Source organism: Chlorocebus sabaeus, chromosome 2 (assembly GCF_047675955.1).
Source record: "Chlorocebus sabaeus isolate Y175 chromosome 2, mChlSab1.0.hap1, whole genome shotgun sequence".
Lineage (NCBI taxonomy): Eukaryota > Metazoa > Chordata > Mammalia > Primates > Cercopithecidae > Chlorocebus > Chlorocebus sabaeus.
The window spans coordinates 10,140,945-10,161,522 of record NC_132905.1 but is presented as its reverse complement, the minus strand read 5'-3'; the positions used below and the strand labels follow the sequence as shown (position 1 = coordinate 10,161,522).

Below are 20,578 nucleotides of genomic sequence, written 5' to 3'. Positions count from 1 at the left end.
GACTTGGCTGAATTTCTTGTATGACAGTGAAGAATCTAGGCTCTGTAGCGTATCCTAATGCCTCTGCATGGCCATCCATTTGGCAAGTGTCCCATGGAAACTATTTTATTTCACCAAACTGCTGCCTTTGCAGTAAAGATTTATTTATTTTTCAAATTACGTTGAAAAAGAACGTATTTTTTAAAAAACAAAAATATAGCAGCTTTCTTCTACTTTATTTTTTTAGAGTCCATGTCCTACTGAAAAGCTTTCTTCTACTTTAGATGGACTCTGTTTTACTATATTCCCTGGGTCCCTCTACACACAACTAAAAATACTAAGATGATGATAAAATTACTAGTATTCTGTTCTTACGCTAAATAAGAAATTGGTATTGTGATATTATTTAGCCAGAGTTGGCACATGTTTCAAGCTTTCCAGTAAAATTTTAATTAAACTACCATTAACATAAATAAAATATTTTAAAGACAATCTAACAGCACTATTAAATTGCTAGTTACATATATAGATATAATATGATACACACACACATATTCAAAAAACAAGCAAGCAGACACAAATTCAAATCCAGTTCTATGTGCAAACTCAAACATATACATACATACTTCAGACTACCTACCGTGTCTTCCGGGTCCTTTTTTGTTTCAGCTTTGTTAGGTGAAACCTTAAAAGTTTGAGAAAGCCAAATATTAGAAATCATTGCTCTTTAGAGTGATTTTTATTTCACAGATAAATAATTCTTTAGGGTGGTCCAGTTCACCATACAAGTCAAGAACAAAATGAGAAGTACTTTTAGTTCAATAGAAATATCAGGACTGCCGGGTAATACAAAAGTTAACAAAATTAATATCTTATAATGAGATACATCTGATCTTATACATTTACCAAGAGTTTGACCACACTCAAAACTGTCTCCTGGAAGACCACAGACTTGCCATAAATTCTACCATTACTCCAAACACATGTGCAACCCTCTGGTGTTTGTGGCACATTCTGTTGACATTCATTGTCTTTTCTTTTGAGGTTAGTCTTGATATTTAGAAATGCCAAAACACATTTGGGACGGTCTGCTTCACTATGCATTCATTCATTCAGAGTTTTTTTTTTTTTTTTTTTTTTTTTTTTTTTGAGTGATTTCTACAGTATTTTATTTGCCATTTGAGTGGCAAAACTGCTTTGAGAGATCTATAACACAGGGAGATATTTTTCAATTATTTTTATGATCAAGGACCATAAGACATTCAATTGCAACAGAATTCCATTGCAACACAGCCCATGGTACATGATTTGGGCATCCACTGCTTATACCATGGTTCCCAATTTCAGGGGCTCTCTCGCTAAAAGCCTGATGTAACACAGCTTCCTTATGAAGCACATCTTGTCCCTGTTCCCTCCCATGCTCCAACTGCACCATGATAATCCATTCAGTACAGGATCATTCAAATGTGCATTATTCTTAGAATTAACAAAACTTTTGAGCAATAGAGTTGAGGGGAAAAGAGGAGAAAACTGCTTACCAGAGTTTTAAAGAAACTCATGATGGAATTATTATTCTCCGCTATAGCTGCTGTCTGGGAGTCACCCTTTGCAGTCTCCAGTCCTTCTGGGTCCCCAGGGACAGAGCAATTCACAGTTCCAACTTCTTGTCCTTCTTTTTCCTTGCCGTCAACTATGTCCTAGCAGCAAAACAGTTTTCACAGTTGCCACTTGATGAATGTGAACTCTCAAAGTCATACTTTTGCTTCACACCCCTTTCTCTCTTACCCACTAATTCCAGTCATACTTCTTCTGCCCACGGGGGTACAGAACAATCATGAGATTATAAGAGTCACTCTTCCTTCCCTCCCCCTCTTTCTAACATATTCAGCATTTGCTGTTGGTTGGAGGGACATTGTTTGGAGCCAAAGGGTAACAAACACACAGCAGTGCACGTTGCATTTCAAACAAAAACCCTTTTCTTCCAGTTCTGCAAAGAAGTTGTGTAAGGTATTGATATTTTCCATCTTTGTAGTCTCCTTATCTAATGATATGTACATTATCCCCAGAGATGGCGTTATTTGGTTTCCCACAATTTCCACAGAGGTGAGTGATATCAACTTAAAAAAAAAAAAAGAAAAAAGAAAAAGTACTGGTGTTTTGAAATAACTACTTTGCTTTTGAGATCTGAGGTTCATTGGTGCAAGGGGTGTGACAGGGGAAATGATTTTCTCCCTGACGTCTCTCAGGAGGGTAGGATGCGTTCTGAATCTGTCTTCCTTTCACCATCTCCATTTTCAGGGCCCCAGGACAGGAAGCTACCACCTCTCTACCTTATGACTGCAACAGCCCCGGCCCTGTCTCTGCTTGGGCTCCTGACCCTCCCAATACGTTCTTTACTCAACTGATCCCATCTTCCCACTCCTTACCACGCTCCAGTAGCTTCTGACAGCTCTTGGAGTCAACCCAAACTCTGATGCAGGATCTCCAATGTCTAACATGGCCTACCCCTGCCTTGGTCTCTGTCCTCTCTGTGCCATGTGCTCCTTCACTCCATGTTCTGGCCCACTTTCTTTGAGTTTTTCAAACATACCACAGGCTATTTCCAAACTTCTGGCTCTCTGTTTGAAACATTCTGCTCCTCTGTCTGCCCATAGGTAATTTCCATCCATCCTTAAGGTCATAAGTGTCATCTCTTTGGAGAGATCATCCCTAAACCTTCATCTAAGGCTGTCCTCCCACCACCATCGTGTCCACCAGAGTCCCTTGCCCTTTTAAAAATCTTTGCTGTATCAGCAGTTCTGTTTACTTCTCAGTATTTGTGCTTTTTCTTATATTCCCATTAGACTATAAACTTGACAAAGACGGGGATAATATCTACTTCACTCAGTGCTTTTCTCAAGTACCAAGGACGGCAAGGCCCACAGAAGGCATTCAATAAATATGCATCATTTATGACAATTTTACAAACATAGAATAGCGCTATCTGTACCAGCATAAATTCTCATGTGAAAAAGTAGTACAGAAACTTCCCTGTAATCCCAGCACTTTGGGAGGCCGAGACGGGCGGATCACGAGGTCAGGAGATCGAGACCATCCTGGCTCATTGCAACACAGCTAAACCTGCATCATTCTTTATGACTCAGGTGACATTTATTCCATAGCTTGGTTATAACATTGTTCATTGTCTAATATCCTTATGGATGGACAGTCACAGTGTGTATAGTTGTACATCTAGAGTATTATAAGCAGTAGTAAAGTAGACATCTCACACTTTTATTTTTAAATACTCATATGTGTCTATATTTTCTTTGGGTAAATTATCAAAAGTGAAATTTTTGGGTCAAGAGGTATGCAAATTATATAAACTTGATTAATATTCTTGCCCAAAATAAGAAGATTTCAATAGAGAGGTCCTGCAGGTAGTTCGGTGGGTCTGAGAAGTTGTTTGGTGCACCGGTGGTGGGGAGAGGTGAGACCTAAAACGTGTCCAGGCCGGGCAGGTCGGTGCATGTGGTCGTGGCCTGGCAGTGGGGAGCTTGGTCTGGAGATGGGTGGAGTGAAGGAGGCGGACTTGACTCTCACCTGCTGGTTGAGCTTTCTCTTTACTCTTTGCTCTCCCTTTCATCCCCACGTAGTCCTTCCTTTCATCCCCGGGCGGTGGGTTCCGCCTTCTCCACACCATCTCCCTGCCCCCATGCTGCCAGTTCCTTTACTTACAGGAGAATGGAAGAAGACACTTCTGTTTCCTCAAAAGCAATTTCTAACCATTCCCAGTGTGTGAGCTGGCAGAAGCCCACAGAAGACTTGCTATTTCTATTTTGACCACTTCTCCCAGTAGTGTAGAGTGGGATGTGGTAGCACTGCATTTAGACTCCTGGATTTTACACTTTCTCCTCTGGGGTTGGCAGGGTCTGGACCAGCAGTATAAACTGATATGGGTTGACTATCTCAACCACTGAGATACTATTCAACTCATTTTAATGGATGATTGTACTAGGCCGTTTTTGCATTGCTATAAAGATTCTGGGTAATTTATAAAGAAAAGAGGTTTAATTGGCTCACAGTTCTTCAGCCTTTACAGAAAGCATGGGGCTGGCATCTGCTTGGCTTCTGGGAGGCCTCAGGAAGCTTACAATCACGGCAGAAGGAGAAGTGGGAGCAGGCACAGCACAGGGTCAGAGCAGGAGCAAGAGAGAAAGAGTGGAGGGGGCAGTGCCACAAACTTTCAAATGACTGGATCGCATGTGAACTCAGAGCAAGAGCTCACTTACCACCAAGGAGATGGCCCAAGCCATTCATGATGGATCCACCCCTGTGGTATTTTACCAGGCCAAACCTCCAGCATAGGGGATTGCAATTCAACATGAGATTTAGGTGGGGACAAATGTGCAAATTACATCAACTATTTATTAAACACTACATGTACACCAGTGCTTTCTCTTTCCTAAGTTAGCATAATTTGAACAAGGTCACTTAATCTTAATATATCATTATTTATTATAGAATAATATACAATGTCAATATGTCAAATATTTTACATTTACAGCATGCAAACCACTGTACAAATAAATGTATTAAACATATATCATTTAATCTTTACAACAATCTTCTGAGACAAATATTACAATTAACAGTTTCAAACCATGAAATGAGGCTCAGAGAGTTTAGGTTACTTGTCTAAGGTCACACAGCTTGAGAGAGGCCAATCTGGGGATGATAACTCAGACCTGTCAGAACTGAACATCTTAAAATGCTGTAGATTATTTGGCTATGAGTGTTAACTTCGCTAAACTTACATAGTATGTGCAGTAAAATGTGACATCATATAAATTAAATCCAGGCGGTGGAGAACCAAGATCCTCACAGGGAGTCTATATAAATATAGACTAAATCCATAAATTCCACCCATAAAAATCCTTCATAACTTAACTCTCCCAAAAAGTACCGCACTTGCAACTTGTTTAAACCATGTCATCCTTATGTCTTAAACAATGCTTGTTTATGCTTGTATAGCTTTACAGTTATGAGGTGCCTTCACAAATCTGTCTCATCTAATCTTTGCCAAGATTGTGCAAGGCATCTTACAGATGAGAAAACTGAGGCCCAAAGAGATTTAAACATCATGTCCAAGGCCACACGGTGGCAAGTGTAAGCATTAACTTGTTTTTGCCTAAGCAGCATTCCTTACTCGTTGTGATAACAGGACCCTCCTGCTCATTCCTGGAGAAGTACCCCTCTTCCATTCCATTCTCGTTGCTTTTCTGCCCCATTTTTTTTTGTTTTTTGTTTTTTTTTTTATTTTCCCCCTGGGTCACTCTTTTGTAACCCCAGTGACCTGCTTACTCTTCTTTGAACACGTCAGGTAGGCTCTTGCCTCAGGACCTTTACATCTGGGATGAGCTTCTGCCTGCCTGGAGCATGCGACCTTACTTCCTTCAAGTTTTTTTCAATTGTCACTTTTTTTTTTTAAGACAGTCTCACTCGGTCACCCAGGCTGGAGTGATCTTAGCCCACTGCAACCTCCGTCTCCCCGGTTCAAGCAATTCTCCTGCCTCAGCCTCTTGAGTAGCTGGGATTACAGTGTGTGCCATCATGCCTGTTTAATTTTTGTATTTTTAGTAGAGATGGGGTTTCACCATGTTGGCGAGGCTGGTCTCAAACTCCTGACCTCAGGTAATCCACCCACCTCTCCCTCCCAAAGCGCTATGATTACAGGCATGTAATTACAGGCTACTGGGCTGGGCGCCCAGGCCAATGGCCATGTTTTTATCGAGGTCTTTCTTTACCACTCTACTTTAAGTTGCTATAAAAAATCCCAGCATATCTGATGCTGCTAATTGCTTTATTTTTTTTCCTAGTATATTTCACTTCTAATATATTACTGGCTCTTCTTCTCCCCAGGGACATTTGGTAACGTCTGGAGACATTTTTTTTTGATTGTCACAAGTAGTGGGTGGGTGAGCTACTACTGGTAGCTAGAGGATAAATGCCAGGCATACTGCTAAAATTCCTGCAATGCACAGGGTGAAGAATTATCTGGCTGTCAGTGGCAAGACTGAGAATTATATTAAAACTCTCACTTACTCATTTTGTGTTTTGTTCCTCTCCCCTCACTGGAATATAAACCAAAGAAGGTTCTTTTTCTCTCTTATGTTTCCTCAGCACCTACACTTGTGCACATGGTACAGTCTCAATAATTACTAATGAATGAATGAACAAATGATTCAATCCAAGTGAGACTATCAATCATCAATTTTTAGCCATATGTCTTCAAATATCTTTTCTTCTTTCTTTTTCTCTCCTTTCATGGACTCTAATTACCTGCCTACTAGCCTACTTGGGGTTATCCTGTAGCTCATTGATGTTCCTTTCTTTCTTCTTTTTAAAAAAATCCCTCTTCCTTTTCACCCACTGCCCCATGATTCATTTTGGATAGTTTCTATTGCTGTGTATTTAAACTCACAAATTTTATTTTCTGCATTGTCTAATCCATTGTTAATGTCATCCAGTGTATTTTTCACCTCACACACTGTAGTTTTTATCTCTAGAAATTTGATTTGGATTTTAAAAATATATCTTCTATGTCTCTACTTAACTTTCCAAACATATGAAACATGTTTATGCTAATTCTTTTTATTTCTTTTTATTTTTTGCCAATTCTAACATCTGTCAGTTCTGGGTAGGTTTTGATTGATTTCTCTTCACATCATGAGTTACATTTTCCTGCCTCTTTGCTTCCCTGGTAATTTTTGTTTACATGTCAGACATTGTGAATCTTACCTGTTTGGGTGGCTGGGCATTTATTTGTTCCTATAAATATTTTTGAACTATGTTTTTGGAGGTAGTTAAAATACTTAAAATCAGTTTGATCCTCTTAGTTCTGGCTTTTAAGATTCGTTCTTGAAACTGACTTTGCAAAAATTATGAGTGAAAAAATTGTGACCGTGAAAGAGATCTGACCTAACCAACACCATCTTGCCTTTAACTTCCAAGCTGCCCTTGTTCATCCCTGGGGGTAGGCCACACTAACTTTGGGAGGAATTTAGTTATAGTTTAACTTTGAAACAAAGATGATAACAGTCCCTTCCCCAAACAAGCCCCTTTTTTTCTTGAGGACCAGTCCACCTTTGTAAAACTAGCAAATTAGACACAACATTAGAAATTATGGCTCAGGAGTCATACAGCCAGAGGTCACAAGATTCTTAACCTCCCCAATTGTCATACGGAAAACATTACTGCTTTAACCTAAGATTGGTATTTGAGATATTCTTCAGACCCTGCATTTTGGTCTGGCTCATCTGGACTTGCGGCCCCCACCCAGGAACTGACTCGGTACAAGAGGACATCTCTGATGTCCTGTGATCCTACCCCCAATCAACTAATCAGCATTCTCCATGCCTTAGCTCTCTGCCCGCCAAACTGACTTTAAAAAAACTCTAGCCTTGGGTGCTGATGAGTTAATGGGTGCAGCACACCAACATGGCACAAGTATACATATGTAACAAACCTGCACGTTATGCACATGTACCCTAGAACTTAAAGTATAATAATAATAAAAAAACAAAAACAAACAAACAAAAAAACCCCTCTAGCCTCTGAATTCGGGGGGGAGGTTGATTTGAGTAAAAATAAAAGTCTAATCTCACATTTAGTTGGCTCTAAGTGTATTAAACTCTCTCCATTGCCATTTCCCTTTCTTGATAAATTGGATCTGTCTGGGCAGCGGGCAAAAATAACCCATTGGCAGTTACATTAGGCAGGACCAAAATCGTTTCTAGTCTAGGAAGCTAATCTCGCTAATGAGGAAAGACCCTGTGACTACTCTACCCAGTGCTTTATTAATAATGAGGTTTTCTAGTCTGGCTGGTGAGAGAAGGCTGTCTCTGGCCCTGTGGAAATGCCTTTCCGGTGTGTTTTTTTTCCCCCTCCAGTCTTGGCTAGTTTCCTCATATGAACATGTTGGTCAGCTCTCTGCCTCATACTCTGTGAGGACCTTTGACAGACCCTTGGAGTTTGCTCTACATTCTCTCTCTCTCCTCTGATGCTTTGTCTATGAACTCTGGCCACCGTGTGCTCAAGGAGCCTGCTGGACTCTGCCTCAGTGCCTGCCCCCTAGGCTGTGGGCTGGAAACTCTCTCAAGGCAGCAGGCAGGAGCAGACATAGGGATCATCTCTTACGTCCTGTCTCTCAGAGAACACCTATCCTTGTTGCCTGATATCTTAAAACAGTCTTAAAAATTATTGTTTGGTGTTTTTTGTCCAGGTTTTCATCTGTTTAGGCAAGAGGGCAAGGCCAGTTCCTGTAACTCTCCCTTAGTTGAAGGCTTCTACTCTGTTAATAGTAGACAGTGTTGACTTTCCTGTAGCTGGCTACAGGTGAGGTCATTTTCAGTGATTCATGAATCTTGAGCTACATTAGCATGTGAACAGCAATGAGGATCAAATCAGGTCCGAAAAGAAGTGAGCTCCCTAAGTTTGAAATTAATAAGCGTATTTGAAATATGAACTTTGTCACCTAAAATTAATAATAAATCTTGTTCTAGGGGTGTAGCAGATCTTTTTATATTAATTTGTATAACGATTATGAACATTATTTATAAATGAATAAATGAAGGGAAGAATGAATGTCAATGATCAATCTCTCTCTTTCTTTCCCACAGACTGGTATTCAACTGAGTAATTTTGCAAACAAGAATTTAAGCTCTTTATCTCTTAACACTATTTGTTTTCATAATTCCCCTCTCATCAGTACCCATCATACTGAATCATAATTGATTAATTGCCAGTATCACCTGCTCAACTGGGCATCTGAGGACAGGCACTGTGTGTGTCTCATTCACAACAGGATCAAGTGGTTGATAAAAGTCCCAGTGCCTGACAAAGACTCCATATTCACCTCCCAGCTCCACTCACAGGTTGAGGAACCCCAGCTGGGGTCTTAGCCTCTCTGAGACACGGTCTTCCCATGGAATACAGGATTAATAATAAACCTTGCCTGGTATAATTTGTTGTGAGTTTCCATAAGAAATAATGCATGTAAATTCCTTAGCATAATGCCTAGTATAGAAGTGTCCAATAAATGTTAGCCAAACAGAAAAAAGCAATAAGAACGCCATACAATTTGCAAAGTTCCTGACACGGAGTATATTCATGAGAAACATTTGTTAAAGGATGAAAGGATATGGAAAAAATTCGTTTCCCTATGCCTTTGTACACTGGGCTCTCTACTCTAGCTTCTGTCTTCCCTCTTCAAATCCATTCTTCAAATCCATTCTTCATGATTGGAATCAAGTCTGCCTTCTCCCACTGACGTTTTTCTGGGTCATGCCACGCATGGAATCTGTCCCCTTCTCTGAATTTCTATACCACGGTTCTCACCACTCAGTTGGCACTTAGACCAGCCTAACACCAAAGGCCAGGTTGGAATAATTTGCGTTAAAAATGGGGCTTTTGTGAAATGGCTACAAAAATACAAGAAACACATTTTGGTGAGTATTTTAAAAGTAACAATAATACACGTATTCTACAAGGGTTTCATTCAGCCCCAGGACTCTTTCTAAATGGAAGCATACTTCTTATGAAATGCCTCATAAACAGCTGAAGCTTCATAAAACTAAAAGCAAATAAAAGCCATGGCCTTAACAGTCTTGTTAGGTTTTCTTTGTTAATTCCAGGAGAAAAGTGTTTTGCTTTGGAAGAGATGTACTTTTAAAAAACAGGTTCTAATATGAGTTGAACTTTTAAAAACTAACTCCGAAGTATAATTGGGATCCAAGTGGTTAAGCTGGTTGATTAGAAGGATGGCTGCAAATTCTGTTTATAGCAGATGAGTGTTGATATACATATGGGGGAGGCAATTTTTTTTTAGGTGGTATGTGCACACACACTTAGTTATTCTTTTAATGTGTATTGTGGACTGAAAGTTTGTGTCTCCCCAAAATTCATGTGTTGAAATCCTAACTTCTGATGTGATGGTATTAGGAGGTAGGGGCCTTGGGGGAGGTGACTAGGTCATGGGGGTGGAGCCCTCATGAGTAGGATTAGTGCTCTTATAAAAGAGACTCCAGTAAGTGTTCTAGTCCTCTTTCCATCACTCCAGGATGCAATGAGAAGTTGGCCGTCTGCAACCCAGAACAGGGTCCTCACCAGAATCCAACCATGCTGGCACCTTGGTTTCAGACTCATAGTCTCCAAAACTGTGAGAAATCAATTTCTGTTGTTTATAAGCCATCCAGTCTACGGTACTTTGATAGCAGCCCGAACTAAGAATTGTGCACTAGAAAAATAAGTCTAGCGTCAACCTTTTGATATTATGGATATTTTTGCTTAGGTGAAGTTCAGTATAAAGTAAAACTTTAAATAAAGCTGTTACATGAATAACTGAACAGGTGTCTTGAAGATGAGTCATTATGAAAGTGGCACAAGACATAAATCTAGACTGAGAAATTCCCCACAGCCCTAAGTAAGGTGTTGCCCAGGAGCGCCATTCGTGAATTCATCCTCACTCAGTAACTATGTGGGGGTAGTTACATTACATACAAGCGTTGCAGAGGCCACACAGCATTAGCATGGGCTCTGAAGTTATTCTTTCACTGTGTATTGTGGACTGAAAGTTTGTGTTTCCTCAAATCCTAACCCTCAGTGTGACTACATACAAGCTGTGCAGAGGCCAGCTGCCCAGGCCCGATCCCTGCTCTGTCATCTCCACCTCTGCAGTACTGCACTTTCCTTAACTCTAGGTTACAATTTGCTCCTTTGTAAAAGTGGGGTGATGAGTAGCACCTGCCTTTTAGGGTTGTTGAGGGAGTAAATGGGATAATCCATATAAAGGACTTAGGAGAACGTGCAGCACACAGGAAGCATCCAGTAATGGTTAGCTATTATTGTTGTGTTTAATTTAATTACTGAGCACTGTGGTGAGCTGTGAGATTCACAAAAATGAATCTGACACTGTCCTCTCTCCTAGATGCTTGGAGTCTTATGGTGGATAAAGGTCAGTAGATAGGGACAAGTACTCTGATAGAAAGACACGTGAGGCTAAGCATAGTGGCTCACATCTGTAATCCTAGCAATTTGGGAGGTCAATGCAGGAGGACCGCTTGAACACAGGAGTTCAAGACCAGCCTGGGCAACATAGTGAGACCTTGTCTCTACGAAACAAACCAAAACCAAAACCAAAACAAAACAAAACAGAAATTAGCCAGGTGTGGTGACATGCACCTGTGGTCCTAGCTACTTGGGAGGCTGAGGCAGGAGAATTGCTTGAGCCAGGGAGGTCAAGGCTGCAGTAAGCTATGATTGTGCCATGGAACTCCAGCCTGGGTGACAGAGCAAGTCCCTGTCTCAAGAAAAAAAAAGACCAGTTAATTTCATCAGCCCACTGGGTCCCAGCATGGCTGGATTTTAGAATCACCTGAGCAGCTTTTTAAACAAATGCCAATACCCAGATTCCACCCCAACCAATTACATTAGTCTTTTTGGAGGTGAGGCTCAGATGTCAATATTTTTAGACCTCCCCAGGTGATTCCAGTGTGCACCAAGGTCAAGAGTGACTGAACTGGAAGGGAGAGGGAGACTTGAAGATGAAGCAGCATTTGCCCAAGGCCACGGAGCATAGGTTGCAAGGAGACTCGCAGAAACAGGGAGGAACGCGGGGTGGTGATGGAGAAATTTCTGTCAAGCGGATGCGGAGGAAGGCATGTGAGAAATGCGGAAAAAGATGAGGTGGGGATGGGTTTGGGGAGGGTCTGGGGGCAGGTTATTCAGTTCAGCAGAGGCATGGGGGTTATGAAAAGCAAGATGGTTATAACAATAATTTGAAGTCAGACTGAGGAAGTGTTGAGTGATGTTTAAGGAATAGGTGCCGTGGAAGGTGTTTGGGCTCAGGCAGCCTCACTTCATCTCACCAGGAGGGTGGGCGCAGGGCAAAGGGACTCAACAGCAGCAGAAGCAGCCAAGGGTTCCATCACCAAGTTTGGAAGTGGAGAAGTCCCCACCTATTCCCTTAAGAGAGACATCATGTGGATGCCCACAACAGAGAAAATACGGAGAGTCAGAGTCGGAGAGAACAATGGCACCTGCAAGGCAAAAAGCCTAGAGCCCTTTTCCCTTAACTCCTCCTCCCTAAACTCACACACATGAGTTGGGGGAGAGGAGAGGAAAAAAAGCAAGTACCCCTTCTTCCAGACTGCAAGGACCTCAGGCCACGGGTCAAGGCAGAGCTTGATTCTAGCAGGAATGGGATGAATGTTATAACGAATGTGAGTTTAAAGTTGGATTGGGCTGGGCACGGTGGCTCATGCCTGTAAATCCTAGCACTTTGGGAGACCGAGGCAGGTGGATCACATGGGGTCAGGGCTTCAAGACCAGCCTGGCCAACATGGCGAAACCCCCCCCTATTAAAAATACAAACATTAGCTAGGCGTGGTGGTGCATGCCTGTAATCCCAGCTACTGGGAGGCTGAGATAGGAGAATCATTTGAACCCAAGAGCTGGAGGTTGCAGAGAGCCAAGATCGCACCACTGCACTATAGTCTGGGTGACAGAGTGAGACTCCATCTCAAAAAAAAAAAAAAAAAAAAAAGGTTGGATCGAACAGGACTTTTGAATCACAGCAAGTTTGGGGATCTGCCTATGGTGTCATGAAGGATTAGGAGAGAAGTTTTTGATCAAATATCTACTGTGTGCTTCCTACTGATGGAGGCAGTGAGGGTACAGCTGTGAATGAGACTGACACAGCCTCTGTCCTTGGGGAGCTGAAATTCTCACAAGGGAAAAAACCAAGTGGACAAAAATACAGATAAACTAATACATCTCACAGATGACTCAGGCGGTGAGGGCGGCTAAGGAGAAAAGAAAAAGGCAAGGCCATGGAGGGTGAGGTGATGGCTGCTGGCTACTTAGACAGTAGGCAAGGTTCTCTGCAGCTGGCGTGGAGACAAGGAGGCAGCTCTTCTGACCCCCAGCCTGGGTCCACTGGTCTGAGCCACTCCGGTCTCACAGCCCACATGCTCCCCAGTGCACATCACAGAGAATAAAAGGGGCTATGTCTAGGTTGCCCCCAGTTCCTGCCCGGATTGAGTTTCCTAAAGGGCTGCAAGGCAATGATTCTTTTTTGTGGTTCCAGGGCTAGACACACAGGGAATATCTATTGAACTTTCTCAAAACAAAATGGAATATAGTGACGTCAGCTTTATATTTATTACTAAAATATCAAGTGGACTCCATGGATCTAGGTGGCCATCAGGATCTTCCCATGGATCTAGGTGGCCATCAGGATCTGCCACAATGGACGCCCTCTGAATGAGGAAGAAAGCTGTGAGTACTTCTGTAACCTGGAGAAAGAACTCTAATGGAGTGGACACGATTCAAAAGAACTCCAGCAACACAGGAGCCCCTGGCCTTTCTGCATTGCCCTATGACATCTTCTCTAGCCTCTCTGCTTCCCTGATTTCCCAGCTGCAGTAATGTCTCCTGCCTTGGACAGACAGCAGCTGTGGAAGAGCAAGATCTGCTGTCCCAGGGCAAGGAGAAGGTTTGCCTGTGGTTCTTCCTGAGTAAGTGTTTTATGGCCTTTCCAGGTGAAATTCTCAGCTTGAACTTAAGCCCTTACTTTGAAATTTGTTTTCTTCTTAGGTTGACATTAAAAAAGAACATAAGACTTCTGCTTCTGGGAGGATGGGGCACACACACTTTCTCCTGTTCCTCTCACCAAGGACAATGAAGAACCCTGGACATTATATAGAAAACATACATAAAAGGACTCTGAAAGGTGGAGAAGAGAAGGCAGACCAGCTGAGGACCCGAGGAACAACATGATGGTAAATTCCTTGGGTTTTCTTGTCTCATGTACCCCAGACTTGGAGTCGAAGATGTTAGCAACCTGGAAGCACCTGTAGGCTCTGACACATACACAAATCCTTCCCGAAAGCCTACTCTCTCTGACTAAAGGACCAGGAAAGGGCAATCTAGCAAGAGAGAAAACTTTTAGACAATGACCATACTACTCCAGCCAAATACCACAAGACATTCTGTGGTCTCACCATCTCCCATGCCAGAGAAAACCAAGTGGGGAGCCTAGACTTCCACCTTCACAAGACTGCAATAGGCTATCCCAATACCCCTGCAAAGATGGCATCTATGAGGCTAAGTAGGGAGCTGGGATTCTCATCCTCACCAGTTTGTAATAAGCCCTCTCTACCATGGTGTCTGTGGGGACCACATGGGGAACCTGGACTTCCAAACCCACCCAGCAGTAATGAGGTGTTCCTCCCTCACCACACTGGGGTAGTGTGAGAAGAGACCCAGTGGAGTTAGTGTCAGCCAGTGGTAATGAGACCTCCACTGTGGTATCAGTGGAGGTCATGTGAGCAGAACGAACTCCCGCCTCCACCCAGTGCACCCCCTCCCCTCACAATGGAGGCTGGTGAGGAACCTGGATGTTTGCCTCCACCTGACAGTAATGAGGTAGCAGCCCCAGTACTGCTGGAATGGTGTCAGGGACAGCCAGCTAAAATAGAAAGTTTAAGCAAGATGCAGTCTCACAATATGAAAATGGTCAGATTTCAGTCGAAGATAACTTGTCATACCAAGAACTAAGAAGGCCTCAAACATAATAAAAACAAGGCAATCAAAAGATGTCAACATGGAGATGAGATGACAGAGATGCTAGAATTATCTGACAAATAATTTTTTTTTTTTTTTTGAGGCGGAGTCTTGCTCTGTCACCCAGGCTGGAGTGTAGTGCCACAATCTTGGCTCACGGCAGCCTCCACCTCCCAGATTCAGGTGACTCGCCTGCCTCAGCCTCCTGAACAACTGGTATAACAGGTGTGCACCACCACACCCAGCTAATTTTTGCGTTTTTAGTAGAGATGGGGGTTTCACTATGTTGGCCAGGCTGGTCTCGAATTCCTAAACTCAAGTGATCTGCCCGCCTTGGCCTCCCAAAGTGCTAGGATTACAGGTGTGAGCCACTGTGCCCGGCCTCTGACAAAGATTTTAAAGTAGCCACAACAAAATGCTTCAATTAACAATTGTAACAATGCTTGAAACAAATGAAAAACTAGAAAGCCCTAGCAAAGAAATAGAAGATATAAAAATAACTGAAATGGAAATGTTAGAATTGAAAGGTATAATAATGAAAACAAAAAGCCCAGGGAGTGAAATCAACAGCATAATGGGAGAGACAGAGAGAAGGAGCAGCAAAAACCTCTATTAGTAGAGACAACAGACAACAAAAAAGAGAGAGCAAGAGAGTCAGGATCCAAATTCCCAGTATCAGGTACGAAACTGGATAGGAGAATGCTATAACCAATGCTACCCACATAAATCTGATAATAGGCAAAATGGAACATTTGCTCAAAAAACACAAACTGTTATAACTGACCCACTATAATATAAATGATTTAAATTTCCATATAACTATTAAGAAAATTGAATTCATAATTTAAAAACTTCCAGGAAAGAAGTCTTCAGGCCCAGAAGATTTCACTGGAGAATTCTACAAAATGTTTAAAGAAGAATTACACCAATTCTACATGAACTCTTCTAGAAAACAGAAGAGGGAATGCTTACTAATTTATTTTATAAAGCTAGTTACCAAAAACTTGATACCAGAAACGATAAAGATGGCACCAAAAAACAAAAAAGGAAAAATACCCTACAGATCAATATACCTCATGAGTATAAATGCAAACATTCTTAACAAAATATTAGCAGGTAGATTTCAGAAATATGTGAAAAGAAGTATACATCATAACCAAATGGGATTTACTATAGGTTTGCAAGCTTGATTAATATTTGGAAATTAATTGATGTTCTCCACAATAGTGACAGACTAAAGAAGAAAGGTCATATGATCACAACAGTGAATGCAGAAAAAGTATTCAACAAAATTCAATCCTCCATTCATGATAAAAACTCTGAAGAAGACAGTAACAGAGGGTGCTTCCTCAACTTGATAAAGACTACAAAATAAAATAAAAATAAATGCAAAACAAAATAAAATTTGAGAACTAACATTATCCTTAATCTGAAAGACTGAATGCATTTCTCCTAAGATTAGGAGCAAGACAAGGATGTCAGCTCTCATTATTTGTATTCTATGTAGTAGTGGAAGTTCTAGGAAATATATTAAGGCAAGAAAATAATTATAGGGAATACACACTGAAAAGGAAGAAATAAAACTGTCCCCATTAGAAGATGGCAAAATTAGACAATTTCATTATTTTCAAAATTAGAAAATCCTAAGGAATCAGCAGAATAACACCTAGAATTAATAGCTGAGTTCAGCAAGGCTGAAGAATACAAGATAAACACGCAAAAATGATCTAGATTTCTATACACTAGGAATGAACCCATGGGCACTGAAATTAAAGATACAATACCATAATAATCATATAAAAATGAAATCCTAAGGTTTACATCTAACAATACATGTGCAAAACTTGTATGCTGAAAGCTATATAATGCTAATGAAAGAAATCATAGGAGACCTAAATAAATGGAGAGACATACAATGTTCATGGATTGGAATACTCACATAGTAAAGATGTCAATCTGCCCCAAATTGATACACAGGTTTAACGCAATTCCTATCAAAATTCCAGCACTTGTAGCAAGACATTTTGTAGAGACAGACGAGGTTATTCTAACATTTATATGGAAAGACAAAGGAATTAGAATAACTAAATTTTAAAAAAATAAATTGATGAATCAGTCTATCTGATCACAAGCCTTGTTATATAGCTACAGTAAGCAATGTGGTATGGTATTGGTGGAGACACAGACATATAGAACAAACAGAATACAGAAGCCAGAAAAGACCCACACAAGTATGCCCAAATGACTTTTGACAAACGTGTAAAAGCAATTAAAGATAGTCTTTTCAACAAATTGTGCTAGAGCAATTTGACATCTATAGAGGAAAAGAAAGAACCTCAATTTAAGTCTCAGATCTTATATAAAAGTTATCTCAAAATAGATCATGGACTTAAACATAAAATGTCAAATATAAAACTTTTAGGAAAAAAAAAAAGACAAAATTTCTGAGACCTGTGGTTAAAAAATCTATAAAAGACCAAAGACCAAAAGCAAAATCCATAAAAAGAAAATATAATAAATTGGAATCCATCAAAATTAAAAAATTTTGCCCTGTAAAAGATCCTGTTAAAAAGATGAAAAAGGAAACCAGAGAGTGAAAGAAAATATTTGCAAACCACATATCTGACGAGAGACTAGTATTTAGAATACATTTAAGAGAAAAAAACTCAAATTCAACATTAAAAACAAATAAAACAATCCAATTAGAAAATGGGCAAAAGATGTGAGGGGGCATTTCATTGCAGAGGATATATAGATGGCAAATAAGCACATGAAAGATGTTCAATCTCATTAACTATTAGAAAAATGCAAATTAAAACCATAATGAGATATCACTATGCACCCATCAGGGTGGTAAAAGCAAAAAAAATAGTGACTATTAAATGCCGGGAAGGGTGCAAGAAACTCGATTACTCACTTTACAGTGTAATCACTTTACATTGCTGGTAGAAATGTAAAGTGATACAGGCAGAATAGAAAACAGTTTGACAGTTTCTTAAATAATTAAACATGCAGGCAGGGCTTGGTGGCAAATGTCTGTAATCCCAGCTACTCTGGGGGCTGAGACAGGAGGATCACTTGAGTCTGGGTTGTTGAGCCAAGATGGCACCACTGCACTTGCCTGGGCAACAGAGCAAGATCCAATCTCAATCAATCAATCAATCAATCAATCAATCAATGAAACATACAACTATAGCGATTGCACTTCTGGTCATTTCTCCTAGAGAAATGAATAATTACATTCACACAAAAACCTATACATTAATGTTTATAGCCAAGTTATTCACAATAGCCTCAAAGTTGGAACAACCACACATCAAACTGGTACATCCACAGCAGGGGATACTACTTGGCACTCAAAAAGGAAGAAAAGGACCAATATCTACCAAGACACTCAATGATCTGGATTAATTTCCAGGGATTTACGCTGAAGGGGAAAAAAATCCTATCTGAAAAACGGTACCCACTGTATGATACTATTTAGATAGGATTCTTGAAATAATAAAGCTACAGGAATGGAGAACAGACTAGTGGTTGCCAGGAGTTAAGAAAGGGATGGGGGTGAGAGGGAAGTGGATGCGCCTGTAACAGTCAGTATGCAGTATCCTTGTGGGGATGAAAATGTTCTCTAGGCCGGGCGCGGTGGCTCAAGCCTGTAACCCCAGCACTTTGGGAGGCCGAGACGGGCGGATCATGAGGTCAGGAGATCGAGACCATCCTGGCTAACACAGTGAAACCCCGTCTCTACTAAAAAATACAAAAAACTAGCCGGGCGAGGTGGCGGGCGCCTGTAGTCCCAGCTGCTCAGGAGGCTGAGGCAGGAGAATGGCGGGAACCCGGGAGGCGGAGCTTGCAGTGAGCTGAGATCCGGCCACAGCACTCCAGCCTGGGTGACAGAGCAAGACTCCGTCTCAAAAAAAAAAAAAAAAAAAAAAAAATGTTCTCTATTTGATTGCATCATTGTCAATATCCTGGTTGTGATAGTGCACTATAGGTCTGAAGATGTTACCATTCAGTGACACTAGATAAAGGGATAACTGTTCTATTTCTTACAACTGCATGTGAATCCACAATAATTTCTAAGTTAAAATAAAAAGCTTTATAGGATAGTTCTGGAAGAGTAACAATGAAGAACCACTTAAAAAGTCGAACTTTCGGGATCTGCAGTTAAATAAATTAGCACGTGGTTTTAACATGTGAAATTCACCTGTAACAATGTGATGGAATATTTTGCAGCCATGAATTATTTAAGGAGTGTGTAATGAGAAAAAAAGTGGCCATGATAACAATAAAAATGATCAGCCTTTATGTGTCAGGCCAAGTGCTAAGTTTGTTAAAAAGATCCCGTTTAATTCTTACAATGATCCCATGAACTATGCACTATTTGTAATTCCAGTTATACAGGTGAATAAATTAATGCACAGAAAGAATAAATAACTTGCCTAAGGTCATAAAGTAGAGTTGGGATTTGGCCCCAGGCCCAGCTGATTTCAGAGGCCAAAGGCTTTTCAGTGCCATACTGCACTGATTCTATCTCCTTTCCTTCAGATGTTTACTCAAATATTATCTTCTCACCAAGGCCTTTCCTATTTTAAGTTCCTGCCACTTTATTCCTTTTCTCTGCTGTATATTTTTCTACTTTGTAACCATCAGCCATACAACATATGTTACCATCAACCATACAACATATGTTACCATCAACCATACAACATATGTTAGCATCAGCCATACAACATATGTTACCATCAGCCATACAACATATGTTACCATCAACCATACAACATATGTTAGCATCAGGCTTACATACATATATTGTATGGCTGATGATAACAAGGTGGTAAAATTCCAAATACATAGAGGAATTTAGTATATGATAAAGATGATACCTAAAGTCAATTAAAGTGAAGAACTTTTAAATAAAAGATGTAGGAAAAACAGAGCAGCCATCTGGAAAAAAATTAACTTGGTGTCACAACTCAACCCTCTGCCAGGATAAAATCCAAATAGATAAAAAATACTACAAGGAAACATGGAAAACATCTTTTCATTTTGGATTGAGAAGGCTTTTGTGTGTATGACTAGAAATCCAGAAGTCATGAAAAGAAAGACTGAAAAGTAAAAAATCCAAATGTTTACAAAAACATTCATTGGCCAAGCTTGCGTGAAGAAGGCAGTCATGTGTTGCTATTACAAGTATAAACTAATTCAATCCTGATGGAGGGCAATGTGGCATTATGTACCAAAACTGTAAAAAAGAATATATTCTTTTACCCAGTATTTCCATCTCTAAGAGTTGATGTAGAGGATAAACCTAAACTCACACGTGTGAAATAGCAAATGTACAAGGTTATTCATTGGCGTGAGGTTAATAGCGAAAGTCTGGAAGCCAGCCAAAGGGCATTAATGGGGTCCTGGTTAAATAACTCATGGTACAACCATTCAACAGAATACTCTGCAGGCGTTACAAGTGAGGAAGCTCCCTACAGATACAGAAAGTATTGTTAACTGAAAACAAGAGTAGAATAGAACGGAGTGCATATTATGTTACTGTTTGTGTAAAAAAGAAAGAATAAGAATTTATGTTTTATTTCTTATATAGGCTCAAAGAAACCCTAAAAAGATACACTTTTTATTGCTTACACATGCTCAAAGAAACCCTAGAAAGATACGTTAAAAAATACAAACAGTGATTATCTACTAGGTGGCATTTTATAATTTTTTTGTTTTGAACAGAGTGAACATGTTACATTTTAAAATGAAGACTAAAGCAAAATACGCATGAATAACTAAAAAAATTTGGAAACATCAAAAGGGCCAAACTAAGCCCAGCTGGGATGAGAGTCCAGCCTTCAGGCCACCAGTGTGTGGCCTGTGCTTTAAACGTGTCATTTGTAGGTGCTGCTGCCATTCTCACCAGGCCTCCAAATCATTCTCAGCAAACAAGATTATACGGAAACAGAAACATGCTCCAGGAAATACCTGGAAACTGTCTTTA

The 20,578-nt window shown here is 40.5% G+C and overlaps 1 protein-coding gene across 2 annotated transcripts in view; it reads right to left on the bottom strand.

The window, feature by feature from the left end:
• Positions 1–20,578, bottom strand: part of BCAS1 (brain enriched myelin associated protein 1) — a 113,436-nt gene that overhangs the window by 51,355 nt on the left and 41,503 nt on the right. For both annotated transcript variants that reach the window (XM_008013661.3, XM_008013687.3), the window contains exons 5-6: positions 1,518–1,676; positions 620–664 (exon numbers count right to left, since the gene is read on the bottom strand). In XM_008013661.3, the coding sequence (XP_008011852.3) occupies positions 620–664; positions 1,518–1,676 (204 nt within the window). The remainder of the gene's footprint in view (positions 1–619; positions 665–1,517; positions 1,677–20,578) is intronic.